This window comes from Macaca fascicularis, chromosome 20 (genome assembly GCF_037993035.2).
Source record: "Macaca fascicularis isolate 582-1 chromosome 20, T2T-MFA8v1.1".
NCBI lineage: Eukaryota > Metazoa > Chordata > Mammalia > Primates > Cercopithecidae > Macaca > Macaca fascicularis.
The window spans coordinates 56738366-56753565 of NC_088394.1; the positions used below are offsets into that span (position 1 = coordinate 56738366).

Consider the following 15200-nt stretch of genomic DNA (forward strand, 5'->3'; position numbering starts at 1 on the left):
AAGTGTTTTATGACTTATTACCATGAGTATTTTCTGATATATTTATTTAAATCACATAACTTTTGTGAGATTACTGTGCAGTATCTGTAATGCCAGGAGAAGAATCTCAGCTCGCCTTGACTTGGCAGTCTTCCACCCTTACTTGTGTATGAGAAACACCAGACACTTTAAATTCAGGGATATGAGAAACTACGTCAGGTCTATTAGAAACTACACGAACAGAGGCCAGACTCGGGTTCTGACAAGATGGCCGGGCTGCCCCACAGGATCATCAAGGAAACCCAGCGTTTGCTGGCAGAACCAGTTCCTGGCATCAAAACAGAACCAGATGAGAGCAACGCCCGTTATTTTCATGTGGTCACTGCTGACCCTCAAGGTTCCCCCTCTGAGGGAGGGACTTTTAAACTTGAACTATTCCTTCCTGAAGAATACCCAATGGCAGCCCCTAAAGTATGTTTCATGACCAAAATTTATCATCCGAATGTAGACAAGTTGGGAAGAATATGTTTAGATATTTTGAAAGATAAGTGTTACCCAGCACTGCAGATCCGCACAGTTCTGCTATCGATTCAGGCCTTGTTAAGTGCTCCCAATCCAGATGATCCATTAGCAAATGATGTAGTGGAGCAATGAAAGACCAACGAAGCCCAAGCCATAGAAACAGCTAGAGCATGGACTAGGCTATATGCCATGAATAATCTTTAAACTGATCCGATCATCAAGTGTGTATCACTTCTCCTGTTCTGCCAAGACGTCCTCCTTTTTGTTTGCATTTAATGGACACAGTCTTAGAAACATTACAGAATAAAAAAGCCCAGACATCTTCAGTCCTTTGGTGATTAAATGCACATTAGCAAATCTATGTCTTGTCCTGATTCACTGTCATAAAGCATGAGCAGAGGCTAGAAGTATCATCTGGATTGCTGTGAAACGTTTAAAAGCAGTGGCTCCTCCCTGCTTTTATTCATTTCCCCCATCCTGGTTTAAGTACAAAGCACTGTGAATGAAGGTAGCTGTCAGGTTAGCTGCAGGGGTGTGGGTGTTTTTCCTTATTTTATTTTATTTTTTTGAGGGGGGAGGTAGTTTTATTTTAATTTTATGGGCTCCTTGCCCCCTTTTTTTGGTAATCTAACTGCATTGGTTAAAAGCAGCTAACCAGGTCTTTAGAATATGCTCTCTAGCCAAATCTAACTTTATTTAGACGCTGTAGATGGACAAGCTTGATTGTTTGAACTAAAATGGGAACATTAAACAAACATCATAGCCCTCACTAATAACATTGCTGTCAAGTGTAGATTCCCCCCTTCAAAAAAAACTTGTGACCGTTTTGTATGGCTTGTCTGGAAACTTCTGTAAATCTTATGTTTCAGTAAAATATTTTTTGTTATTCTAAAAAAAAAAAAAAAGAAACTGCATGAACAGAGGGAGACAATAGTACATTTCTTAAGAATGTTGTGTATCCTGGATTATTTTAGTATTTTTTTTTAAATTCTGATTTTACAACAAATTAATCATAATTAGTAATTAGATTTGGGTAAACCCAGAAAAGTATTTACTTAACTCTTATTAGGTGTAAGGATGTTTGCTGGATCCTAAGGCAGGGAATAAATGTAATGAGCATAAGGATGTGTCTATTAAGTTGATGTATACATTTACATTTGTATATGGCAAAGTAAATTTTATTACCATAAGTATAACACATTAGTAAGGCTTAAAAACAATGTTGGCATTTATGAAATGTTACCTTAAACGTTTTCTGAAGTGTTTCCCATGGAATACTAATTCTGAAAATGCCTTGACACATGTTAAATTAATACATGTTTTTAATTATATTATGGCGGAATGTTCTAAGAAAAAATGACCCATCATCAATGTATATTAAAATCTCATTTTTAGCTGGACATGGTGATTCATGCCTGTAATCCCAGGCATCTACTTTGGAAGGCCAAGGTGAGCAGATTGCTTGAACCCAGGAATTCAAGACTAACCTGGGCAACATGGCGAAACCCTGTCACTACAAAATAATATAAAAATATTAGCAGGGAGTGGTGGTGTGTGCCTGCAGTTCCAGCTACTTGGGAGGCTTAGATGGGAGGATTGCATGAGCTGGGGAGACGGAGATTGCAATGAGCCAAGATGACACCATTGTACTCCAGCCTAGGTGATAGAGTGAGACTCAGTCTCAAAAAAAAAAAAATTACCCATTTTAGTAATTCACAATGCATATTATTTTGGGACTTCCAACAGTCTTTGACAAAATAAAATCTATTCAAAGATATTAATCACATTTCCTCAACTTTTTAGGAATATAATAAGCACACACACACACAAAGACACACACACACACACACACACACACAGAGTACCTAAAATGTTATATAATAATTGGATGTATATATCTCTTCAATTATTTTGGGACAAATAAACAATAAACAGGTGTTTTATACAACTCACTTTGGAAAAATACTGCTAGAATCTTTTTTTTTTTTTTTTTTTTTTTTTTTTTGAGAGGGAGTCTCGCTCTGTCGCCCAGGCTGGAGTGCAGTGGCGCCATCTCGGCTCACTGCAAGCTCCGCCTCCCGGGTTTACGCCATTCTCCTGCCTCAGCCTCCCGAGTAGCTGGGACTACGGGAGCCCGCCACCGCGCCTGGCTAATTTTTTGTATTTTTAGTAGAGATGGGGTTTCACCGTGTTAGCCAGGATGGTCTCGATCTCCTGACCTTGTAATCCGCCCGCATCGGCCTCCCAAAGTGCTGGGATTACAGGCGTGAGCCACCGTGCCCGGCTAGAATTTTTGAATTTTTATTTTTAGCACTTTTGCCATAAAAATTCTGACATAGACATTATTAACAGGAGTAGTCATTCAAATATTTTAATTTTTTAATGAGCACTAAAAGCTCTAAAGAAGGAAATGTCTTTGTTAAACAAATTATATAAACAAGTAATAGATAATTTACTACTGGTTCTCTACTATGATCAATCGCTTTTATATTGGATTTGTGGAGACACTCATTTAATTCAACATTTACCCAAGACATATTTATGTATCTCTACTCATGTGCTTAAAGTATAATAACAAATGAGAAGGCACCTGCACTCACGTGGCTCCCAGACTTATGAAGGAGATTGAAACTAATATTAACATTCTATAGTAAGTGAGAAGATAGAGGTGAGCAGAGCGTTCTAATAGGACGTTCACCTTAGAGACATTGGGCATGAGAAGGGTGAAGGAGTACTTGTTGCAGAAGGAGAACTTAAGCTGGCTTTTGGAGAACCAGTGAAAATACCTACGCTGAACTTATGAGAGGAGGTGTAAAGGTACCCCCGGGGAAGGATAGCATATTGTAAAACCACGCTGTGAGAAGCAGGAGAAGAGACAGAAAAGAGTAGAGCATTAGCGGTTGGTATCACAATGAATTGGGTTTATCTGAAACTTATGGACGTTAATAGAGTGGAGAAATAATGGGGTACCTGAAAGGAGAAACCGGAAGAAGCCACATCAATGAGTATCTTGTACTCCATGCTAAGATGTCTGAAGTTCATAATGAAGACAATGGTGAATCAATGAAAAGCTGAAAAGCCAGTGAGTGGTGTGACTATAAAGAAGGAATTGATTCCCAGTGTTTCCTATCCTCAATGCCTAGACCCCCAAATTGGACAAATTCTAGAAGATAAGGCAAGGTGGAAATCTTCTGCAGTGGATATTTATTAGTAAACTAATTTGGGAAAAAAAGCGCTCAGTGAAAATATGGAAATGTGGAGAATGTTAAAAAATTATTCCCATAGTCAATGATACATTGGTAGAGCCATATGCTGGAATGTGGGAACAGAAATAAAAGTGACTTTTATTAAGCCCCTGGAGTGTATGTCACACAATGCTAGGTATTGTTTCAAAAATAAAGATTAGCAAGAATTTAATTTATCCTTTACAGTTTTGACCACATAAGATGGCTGCAAGTATGTTGAGTGAGATAGTTTTTGAGTGCTCCTAAAACCTGTTTCTCGCATAGTAACACTGATAGTTTACTACACTTTTGTAGTTACTTCTTTACTCTGCTATATGTACATTGGAATACCATTTTTTTTTTTTTTTTTTTTTGAGACAGAGTCTGGCTCTCTCGCCTGGGCTGGAGTGCAGTGGCGCGATCTCGGCTCACTGCAAGCTCCGCCTCCCGGGTTCACGCCATTCTCCTGCCTCAGCCTCCCGAGTAGCTGGGACTACAGGCGCCCGCCACCACGCCCGGCTAATTTTTTTGTACTTTTTTAGTAGAGACAGGGTTTCACCGTGTTAGCCAGGATGGTCTCGATCTCCTGACCTCGTGATCCGCCCGCCTCAGCCTCCCAAAGTCCTGGGATTACAGGCTTGAGCCACCACGCTCGGCACATTGGAATACTTTTAAGCCTGCAAACAGCTGTCGTTTGCCTCTCTTCACTCAATACATACGCTGATAACTGACACATAATATGCAAAAAAAGAATACATGCTTAAGCAATTCATACAATCGAGTATCTAGGCTGATAGCTATCAAATGGCTTTCAATAAAAACATAGTGTTAAATAGATAGGATAACTTCATTATTTATATTCCAAGTATTTAGTTTCTTCATTTGTTCAATTTACCTCTATCTCTAAACTTTTTTTTTCTCCTCACTTTTAACTTAAAGTTGTCCATATCTGCCTCACAAAAAATCAGGGGCATAATTTGAAGATCTGGGGAAAGTAGAAAGGACCTTCTATTTCCCGATAATTTCTTCAACTTATCCTGAAGACATCCTATAGAGTTCCCCTTATGGAGTTTAGAGGTTAAGAAAGAAAGTAGGCATCAATCCCTAAGTTGCAAGGAGGAATACAAGGTAAAAGTAACCCTTTAATATAGGAACTAAACTAGTTTTAGTAGCAAAAACTTCTTATTGAAAGGATTGTGGGAGAAAGAGTCAGGCTTGCCTGTCATTTCTAATTCTATGTATTGTAAAATTTTACCATCTTCACCCATTGTTTGATTTTTACTTTAATTAAATAAGGTTATCATCTTAACAAAGATGTAGCTCTTTTAAATATATTTTGACATTTAAGCCCAAAATACGATTTTTACATCTTAAAAATGTGATATCTGTTGGTTTTACTGTAATAATCATTAAAAATCTCATTACACAATTGCATGTTTAGGTTACTTGCATTTTTTGTAATGACTAATGGGATAAAGAGTCTTAAGTGTTTGAGTTTCCAAAAAGCAGACAAGACAGAATTAGACATACAAGAAAGAGACACTGGGGAAAGCAAAGGTGGGGAGACTCTTTGGAATAAAATGCAGGTCTGGCTTCCACTGAAGGAGGGACAGAAGGTAGTGGTGTAATGATGTTAGGAAGATTCAGACTGAAGCACAGTTCCAAGAAAGTTTCAGCCAGACCACTGGGGAGTCCTCAAGCTAAGACCATTTATTGAAGGAGCTCTTCATCTCACTAGATAACCCCCAAGTAGCCCCATCATGCTCCGTGATTGGCTTGGAGAACCACCCCCCGCCGACGCCGAAGCTTAGCTTGATGCAAACTGTGGAAAATCCGGAAGTGTAGCAGCAGTGTCTTCGTATCTGCAGCAGGAGATAGGAGGAACAGGTTTTCGTGACTTACATTACACACAGATCTTTGTTCTCTTTTTGTTCTTATGTGTCCATATCCATAATGTTATTTTATAATTCTATAAAAAAGGATGTAAATATTTTAAAGATACAGCATACATATTTCCAAATTGTGCAACATTATTAGGGGGCAAAGTATAATACGATCATAAATACAAGGCTTAAATGCATGCTATTTTACACTTGTCATAATGGCATGGTAATGTTATTATTCATTTTAAACTGCATGAGTTTGAAAATCATAAAATTATATTCAGATTTGATGCCAAACACGTTTTGTTTTTCCTTGTGGGGGACTATTTTGACGTTATCTGGTGCATAGTAGAACCAGAAACTCAGTTCTTAGCATTTGGGCCCACAATATTTATTCCTTTATGGTACAGCGTTTGCCTTTCTTATTGCCTGACTAGGCTTAATGCCAGCCCTCTTTTGAAATTCCACTGGTCCCAGCCCCTCCCACTTGCTTGTTCACTCATTCAGCTTTGTGCTGGGGTAGGGGTAGGTGAACATATGGAGGATCCCGCCTTTAGAGGATTAGAAACAACAGCAGCAGCAGGCCTGCTGGTGGGAAGCAGCATCTTTGTTAAAGTCAACCCTCTTCCCACTAAAGCGGCCCCAGGCAGAGGGGCCATGCAGCCAAAAATGTCAGAAAACATGGAGTGTCCCAGACCTTCACCCAGATTGGCATTTCAGGCAGCAAGACAGCCTTTGCCTAGGGAATGTCACTGCCGAGTTTGATGATTCTTGGTAATTAATCAACAGCTTCAGTGAAGGTATCCGGCTGTATCCGGAAGAGTGAACACAGATAATGCTTCACACGAGTACAGAAGAAATTTAGAATGATTCTCAGCAAAGATGATAGCACACCGTCATCTTCTCTCCAGAGGAGCAAGGCCCTGCATCTACAAAGAAAATCAATATTCCTGCCATTGCTCTGTCACCAATTTTACATATAACCTTGGGCATAGGTGGGTCTCAGATGCCTCCTCTGTAAAATGAAGCAGGGGAAATGAGATCCCTAAGAATCCTTCCAGATTTAACATTCTGTGTGACCCTATTAACATCTCCCATCTCCAGGAGACTGAGGCAGCTTGCTTTCTTACTCACCTGAACTTGGGGTCATTTGAATTAATTTCTCTGTCTCTCTTCAGCTACATCTCTTCACTCAGCTTTGCTAGGGTTATGATTATTAAGGAGCTATCTGAAGCAACATCCGGGGTAAGTGTGTTTCACTCACTCCTCAGACACCATGCTTCTTTATGCCTTTTATCTTCAGGATGTGCCAATTGTCTGTCCAAAATGCTTTCCCCGAAACTCCTTTTTCCTCTGACTTGTAGATTCCCACTTTCCTTTTGAGGTAATCAAACAAAACTCCTGGAAACATTTCTTTTAAATCCATTTCCATTTAGTGCCTCTCACACTCCTCCTCTGTGTTCTTACTTCAGTGTGTATTTATTTTATACTAATACTTATTCTCCTCTTTTGGAGGCTACTGTATTCTTTTCCTTTCTCTTCTCTTATTTATTTCAATTTAATTTTCTGACAGTTGAGATAAAACAATTCACTCAACTTATTCTGGTATATACGAAGTAGTGATTTTTGTTGTTTTTGGATGAATAAGCTTGGCTCTCATGACAAGAGAGAGTGTCAACTAGTTAATGTAAATGAATTAAGCTGAGCAGTTTTTTTGTGTGTATGCAAATCAACTCTCAAAATAATTCCCTATGACTAATGCCTGCATTTCTATATCTGGGTTTTCAGGTGTAGCCAATAATAGAAGTCTGGATGACATAAAGTAGTAAAGATTTTAGTTCATTTCGCTAGTGCTTTTTTGGTCTATTAAACAATTAAGGTTGAGCATTCCTTTTCTGTTTTTAAAATGAGAATTATTTCTTTCTATCTATTGTTTTTCTTTAATAGTTACAGATATATTCAGACCTTCTTTTTCTTGTAGAGTGAGTAATCATAGAAGTGAATAAAATATTTCTACAAAAACTATATGTCCTTAAAATTTTGGGCAAAAAGTAGTTTTTAGAAATTTCCTATGATTAACAAAATTCCTCCCCATATTTAGGGTCCCTTTTGGTTCCTAATGCTAAACTCTGCTCTTTCTGTCTTTTGTAAATTATTTTTGCAGAAACTTTTCTATTTCTTAGTCTTTTGAAAAAAAAACAATTTAGTTTAGTTGATTGTCTCCATTGTTTGTTTTCTATTTAATTTAATTTTATCTTTATTATTTCCTTTATTTCTACATACTCTGGATGCACTCATTGGTTATTTATTTACTTTTTCTTTTTTTTTCTTTCTTCTTCTCTCTTTTTTTTTTTTTTTTTTTTTTTGAGACAGAGTACCATTCTGTCTCTCAGGCTGGAGTGTGATGATGCAAACTCAGCTCACTGCAACCTCCACTTCCCGGATTCAAGTGACTCTGGTGCCTCAGCCTCCAGAGCAGCTGAGATTACAGGCATGTGCCACCATGCCCAGCTAATTTTTTGTATTTTTAGTAGAGGTGGGGTTTCGCCACATTGCCCAGGCTGGTCTCAAACTCCTGAGCTCAGGCACCAATCGCCCGCCTCGGCCTCCGAAAGTGCTAGGATTCCAGGCGTGAGTCATTACGTCCAGCCTATTTCTTTAGTTAAGAGAATTTTGAGCCCATGTCCTAGGCCTGTCATTGCTTTTTATCACTTTCCCAAGCCCCACCCCATCCCATATGAGACATGGGAGAATCTGGGGGTAGGCATGGGTGGTAAATAAGAAGAAACAGGGTTTTGTGAAGATAGTGTTGTTATAGCACTCTATGAAGCTCTTAGAGAGGGAGGGCAAGTTATCATTCATTTACCACCAAGATTTTGTAGGCGTTTATACTGGATTTGGAGGAGAAAGGATATTTGCATAATACCAATTTCACAGATGGAAAAATTGAGTTTTAGAAGACTGAAGAGATATTTATGAGTTCACAAGACTAGTAATTAATGGTGCTGTGGTTCAAGCAATATAAAAATGAAAATATGCTAAAAATGAAAAAAAATGGAAGCTAGATATGAGACAATGTTTGTAAAAGAACAGAAGACAAGAAATAAGTCCAGAGATGGAGAAATACAGAGACTATGTCCCAAGAAATGGGTGAAGCTAGAGGGTCTAGGATAATTGTCTTAAACAATTGGCTGTAATGTATAAAGCTCTATGAGATGAGTAGATGGGTCAGTGCTAGGTTAGGGTCTCGGGATATTGCTTGGTCACTGTGACACTGAATTACTAAATTGTTTTTCTTTACCAAAATTGACAGTTCACCAAATTGTCTTTGTAAGCTGGCTTTGACTTCAACAATTTTTAAATGCCGGAGAGTTTGAAAAACAAACACAAGCAAATATGTACTCATAAGATTCTAATGTTCAGGCTAAATGTGAGGTTAAGGGATGAGTTTTTCAATGGTGATACTAAAACAGGTTCTCTGAATGATGTCATCCTAGAGCAGCAGAAATAACTTCCTCAGAACTTTCTGTGGTTCTAAACATATGAGTCATATATAACAACTAGAACAGATAGGTTTCTATATTCCACACACTGTATGAATGCACATACACTCATGCAAAAACACATACACATTTTTTTATCTGATTCAGAAATTTATTCCCCATATGCTCCATTCTTTGACTTCCTAATGGTTCATTTTATGATATGATAGTTTCACACATGAATGAATTGAAGACATAAGAAGCAATCTGCCTGCTGTGAATTCACTCCTAAAACCCTTCTCATTTCTTAATGTCCATGCATTTGAGCCCCTACAACCAAGTGCCAAAAAGAATTCTTTTCTCTGCTTTGTATTTATACCCTGTCTGCATTTGTACTTATCCTACCCTCAAAGAAAACATTAGGATTTCATTCAGAGTTCTGAAAGAATATTTGCATTGTAGATTTCCTTTTAACACTTGTGGCAAAATTGAAATACAACTCTTTCCCTAATGCTCCCATTACAGAACATTTGTAAAAAATTAATTAGAAAAAAATTAATATTTTATATGATCTACTTGTAGACCCAGATTCTTTTTGCAATTGATGTGATGTCATGTAAATGTGAAAAAAGTCATGAATTTTCAGAATATAAGCAGAATGACACAAATATTCATTTGTTTATATTTATTTGTATTAATAAAAGGGCTTTCTCTCTCCTGCTTATAGGTCTCCATGTTTTCCCTTATCAAAGCATTTAGTAATAGTATGCATTTATAAATAAATAAAATACATACACTTCATTATAGGAATTCATTGATGGACAATCATACGTGGTCTCTGTCCTCATAGAGCTTACAGTCTAATGTGAGATATATTGACTAGGTAACTGTAGGTAAGAATATAAAAAATATGCTATTTCACTATATAAACTGCAGCTTTAAGTAGTCTATGGCATCATTGAGGATTTCTAGAGAAAATGATCTCAAAACAGAGACTTCACCATAAATCAGATTCTTCCTAGCCTCCTTAAGAGAGGGAGTAAGGACAACTTTAATTGTCTGCCTTTTAGGCAAGCACATTACCTACACATCACTTCCAATAAACAGTACAATTTGTAAGAAAAAGGAAAAGGGGCTGTGTCTCATGATTTCCCTAATCCAGTACAATGAGAAAGCTGAGACCTACAGATTTTAAGATGACACTTCTAAACTGTGGATTTTCTTTTTTCATTAAACATAATTGTAAGAACAAGTTGCAATATTTTAGTATTCAGGAGAAGGATGAAATAAAGTGATTGTGGGAATGTAAGATAAGTCAGTGGGAACATTATTACTTACCTGTTACATGTACTGATCAATGGTTTCAAATAAAGAAACAATTAAAGTGTTACCAAAATTTTATTCCAGTACAAATGCATGATAAACAGGCATATTCCAGAATTTGAGGGCAGGTTCAAAGAAGCATGGAAATGTATATGGCAGGAATGAGGGAGGCAACTAGCCAGGAAGAGTGCAGCAGGTATTGCCTTATAGGTGTTGAAAAAGCTTTACTTGCTGGCCTGTTTGTTATTAAACTTCCTTAACTTATCTTCAACAAATTCCATTGCCATCATGTTGCTTTGGAAAAAGGGTTTCCTTAGATGTCTAGATGATGCTTTTACAAATCTCTAAGTAACCATGTAGAATGGATAGAAGGTAATGAACTTAGAGATGGACATTCCAAGTTAGAGAAAGGTCCATTTCGCAACAAATAAACTATTGAGATTACTATAAAATTGTATAATTTGTATTAGTATTCATTAACAGGGCATTAGCAGAATGAATGCCAAAAAGAATGATTGCAAGTAACTAGTATCCGACTGGACCAAGTTGAAAACATAATAAAATTTATAGGCTACTGTATCTAGGGAGAAGCTGGGAAATTTCATAGAATCAGAGGAAAAGCTGAAGAAATGGGATCACCAGGAGCTGAAGTGAAACACATGGTAGGAAAAGAATACCGCCATCTTAATGAGATGCCTCCACGTTAAAGTATCAAGTTTCAAATTCTCAGAACTGTCCACTGCCACATGACCAAACCACAAATGTCAGCCCCACTTATATCTTCAACAGAGCACAAAGACCCTAACTGCAACAAAGCTTATCGCAGTCCCCAGCAGTCCCAACAAGCCAGCACTCCCTTAACCCCTTCCTGATAGGAACATTTCTCAGAGCACACTTCCCTCACCAGGCCCCTTTTAAAAGCCTCAGGCTATAAGAGAAGTTTGATCCTCACCCTGCTGGCCAGAAGCCTTTCTCAGGTATATTCTCAATAAACCTGTTTCAACTGTAGAGTCACCTTCTCGTGTCTTCTTTCCTTAATCTTTCTATCTCAACAGCAAACATCTCAAAGATCTTTGTCTCCATCAATCTCTTATCATTGTCTATTCCTAGGTTCATTCTCCAAGAATAGCTCTCTCTCTGTGCCAAAGAAGATGTTATCAGCTAGAGAGTTCTATCCTACCAGTTTAATAGTGCCAGCAAAAACGGAAAACAGTTTTTCCCAATCATGTAAATACTAGAGAAAGACCTAGATTGTGCCTACTGGGCCACATACCTACTTGTCAGCCCTATCACAAGTCCTAAGAAACAGGGTAAAATCCACTGGTCAGATGAAGTTGAAAGGTAAGGTTCAAAAGCATTCAAAGGAAGACCTTTTAGGAAAAAAAAAAAATAAAACCTACCATGGTGCATTATAACAGGCATTATGAGGTACCTGCAATTAACTGATTTTTAATTTTTTTCCTCTTGTCTAACCAGGTTCATATGTTCTTGAAGGGTGAATGTGCAATTTATCCTGCAGGGGGAGCTCAAATAATCCTCTGACTCCTCTGATGTGTGTCAAGGATAGTAGGGGCAGAGTGAATCTGGAAGGCGGGAGGAGATAAAGTTTTGGAAAGTTTGGAAGAACAAGCAAAGATTTTAAAAAGCTATGTTCACAGTAGAGTGCTTTGTCTTTTGAGAATTCCTCTCTTATTTTTTAGCTTTGTCCTTTGCTTTTGATCTTTTATTTTCTCTTGAAAAATCAGTGCAAATGGTGGCAGATGGAATCTAGTTTCACTTATGAGATTGAATGAAAACCAATATGAGGTCTGAGACAAAACAGTTATAAGGGAGACTAAGTCTGACTTTATTCTAGACCAAGAGAATGTTCGTAGTATATACAGAATCCAGACAAGTCCATCAGGATAGGTGGTCCGATAGCAATGTGAGAATCAAATACCATTCAATGACAAGATTATTTTGCCCATGGCCCCCTCTCTGGACACATATATCCTTCCAAAATATAATAGACATGGATAATTGTTCATTTGTTCATATATTTTAGCTTCTTCTTTATCATTTCTGTTTGCATTATTAATATTACTTTTAAAACGGGGACTTATTAATATTTGTATTTACAGAAAATTTTCTAAATGTGGGCTAAGATTGAAGGCACCAACGTGTAACAATTATTTCTCCTCATGGAAACTGATGAGACTACTAAGTGGTATATATGAATTTGGGGGATCAGAATATCCGTTTGGAAGAGGCCAAGGACCCCTAAAGTAAACTTAGTAACAATCGAATAACTCCTATTTAGTCCTAATTTTTATTTTAGACCTACCTGCTTGCTCTGTGGAATGTATATCACTAGACAGAATAGAGAAGAATGTCTCTCTCTCTCTCTCTCTGTCTTTTTAAAAACAGCTTTATGGACATACAATTCACATATGATAAATTCATCCACCTAGCGTGTATAATTCAGTGTTTTGTGGCATATTCACAGATATGAGCAACTGTCACCAGAATCAATTTTAGAACTTTTTTATCACTGCAAAATGAAATCTTATTTCCTTTGTTATTTTTTTCCTGAAGAAAATATTTTATTTCTCTTTTACACAGTTGAGGGGAAACATGAAAAAGTCACTCTCAGTGAATATTATGCTTTCATATGATTTCATGTTAGTAATTAGCACCTTTTCATTTCAGGTTGAAGAACTCTGTTTACAATTTCTTGCCAAGCAGGTCTAGTGGTGATTAACTCCTGCTTTCATTTGTCTGGGAAAACACCATTCTTTTATTTCTAAAGAACAACTTTGCAGGTAGAGTTTGCTTTGTTGGTGGTTTTTCTTTTTCTTCTTCTTTTAGCATTTAAATATGTCATTCCACACTCCCCTGACCTGTAAGTATTCTGCCTAGAAATCTGCTGAAAACCTTACAGATATTCCCTGGTATAAGACACATTTTTTTTTTCTTGCTGCTTTCAAAAGTCTCTTTTTGTCTTCGATTCTTAATAGAGTTATTATAATGTGTCTAAGTTAAGTTCTATTTGGGTTTAATCTTCATGGGAACATGAGTATTATGTACTGTGGTGTACCCACGGAGCTGAGACTTCGAGCATGGTTGTGCATGGAGTGACAGTGGCTCTGGGGTCAGAAGCACTGACTAGGCTGTAGTGGTGGTGGCTCCAGTTTCTGAGACAGGGTACATGCAGAACAGTTGTAGAGCCATGTCTGTAGCATGGGCATAAACGAGCAGCTTTGGAGCTGGAGTCTGAAGTGGAGACATACTCAGAACCAAATCTGCTCTGGGGTTCGGGGCATGTGTGTGGTGCGAGTGGCAGCTCTGGTCCCGGTATACCACAACAGCACCTCTTTGGAGGGGAGCAACAGTAGCTCTCTCTGGAGGGGTCCATGGCAGCTATGGCTGTCCATTAATTACCTCACTGGCGAATGCTGCTAGTATCTTCTGTGAAATAAGCCATTAGAGTGGGAGCTGACAAACACATGGGATCCTCCACTTTAAAAGCTGTGGGAAAATCATGATGTCATGGATGCTTTTGAGGTCCTCAGAAGCAAAGTTTGCCAGGGTTGTCCACAGAGCAGGTCCCTGGGAGCTGTGACGGCACCTACCACATGGCTGACACAGATCACCACCACCATTTTTCTTTGTTCATAGCCATCTCCAGATCTCTCCACTAAGCAAATTTCCTGAGCAATCTTTCTATGTCTGACCATTCTCCCTTTTTTATTGCTCTCTTTCTTACTGTAGGTCCTTGATTGGACTCTTCAACCCTCCTAGAGATATTTTCATTTGTGGACAGCTGTCTAATTGTTGATTTTTCTTGTCAGATGATGGTTGGTAACTTCTACTCTGCTACCTTTTAACTTCACATTGGAAATCTCATTTCCTTTAGCTATCACCCATTGTTCCCCATTCACCCATGTCATAAGCAACCACTAATCTATTTTCCGTCTCTATAGATCTGTCTATTCTGTACATTCATATCAATGGAATTATACAATATGTCATCTTTTACGAATGACTTCTTCCACTTGGTGTAATGTTTTCAAAGTTCATCCACATTGTGGCATGTTTCAGGACTTGTCTTAATTTGTTTTCTGTTGTTTATAACAGAATACCTAAAACCAGGTAATTTATTGAAAAAAGGAGTTTATTTCCTACAGATATGGAGGCTGAGAAGTCCAAGTTCCAGGGGCCAAATATGGTGAGAGCCTTCTTGCTGATGTGGACTCTATGCAAAGTACTGAAGCAGTGCAAGGTGCCATATGGCCAGTGGCCTGAATGTGCTAACATACTAGCTCAGATCTCTCCTCTTTTTATAAGGCTACCACTTCCACTCTCTTGATAACCCATTAATCCATAAATGAATTAACTCATTCATGTGGGCTCTACCTCTCATTTCTTACAGATGCCACCTTTTAATACTGCCACATTGGGGATTAAATTTCAACATGAGTTTCGAAGAAGAAAAATTTTCAAACCATATCAGTACTTCATTCTTTTCCTTTTGATGGCTAAAAAATACACCATTATATGACTAAAGCAGATTTTGTTTATCCATTGATCTTTTGATGAACATTTGGGTTGTTTCTCTACATATAAAGCTGACAACATCAGGTTACTACACATTCCAAATTACATACAGTGTAAGAGTGACTGGATTACAAAGGCAATGATGGAGGCTTGTGCCAGCAAGTGTAAAACTGGCAGTTTCTTTTCTCTTACAAAAATATGTGGTAAAAAAAAAAATTTTAAGAAAAAATGGGGAAAAAAGTAGCTTTTAC

At 37.9% G+C, this 15200-nt stretch overlaps 1 protein-coding gene across 1 annotated transcript; it reads left to right on the forward strand.

The window, feature by feature from the left end:
• The first annotated feature begins 233 nt into the window (after window positions 1-233).
• On the forward strand, window positions 234-1410 carry LOC102124821 (ubiquitin-conjugating enzyme E2 N-like). Its single transcript, XM_015442761.3, has one exon. The coding sequence runs from the start codon at window positions 247-249 to the stop codon at window positions 631-633; it is 387 nt and encodes a 128-aa protein (XP_015298247.3). The 5' UTR covers window positions 234-246; the 3' UTR covers window positions 634-1410.
• Window positions 1411-15200: the final 13790 nt, after the last annotated feature.

Excerpts from the sequence above, each read along its gene's own strand:
- LOC102124821 (XM_015442761.3), top strand. The coding sequence starts at position 247 with ATGGCCGGGCTGCCCCACAGGATCATCAAGGAAACCCAGCGTTTGCTG.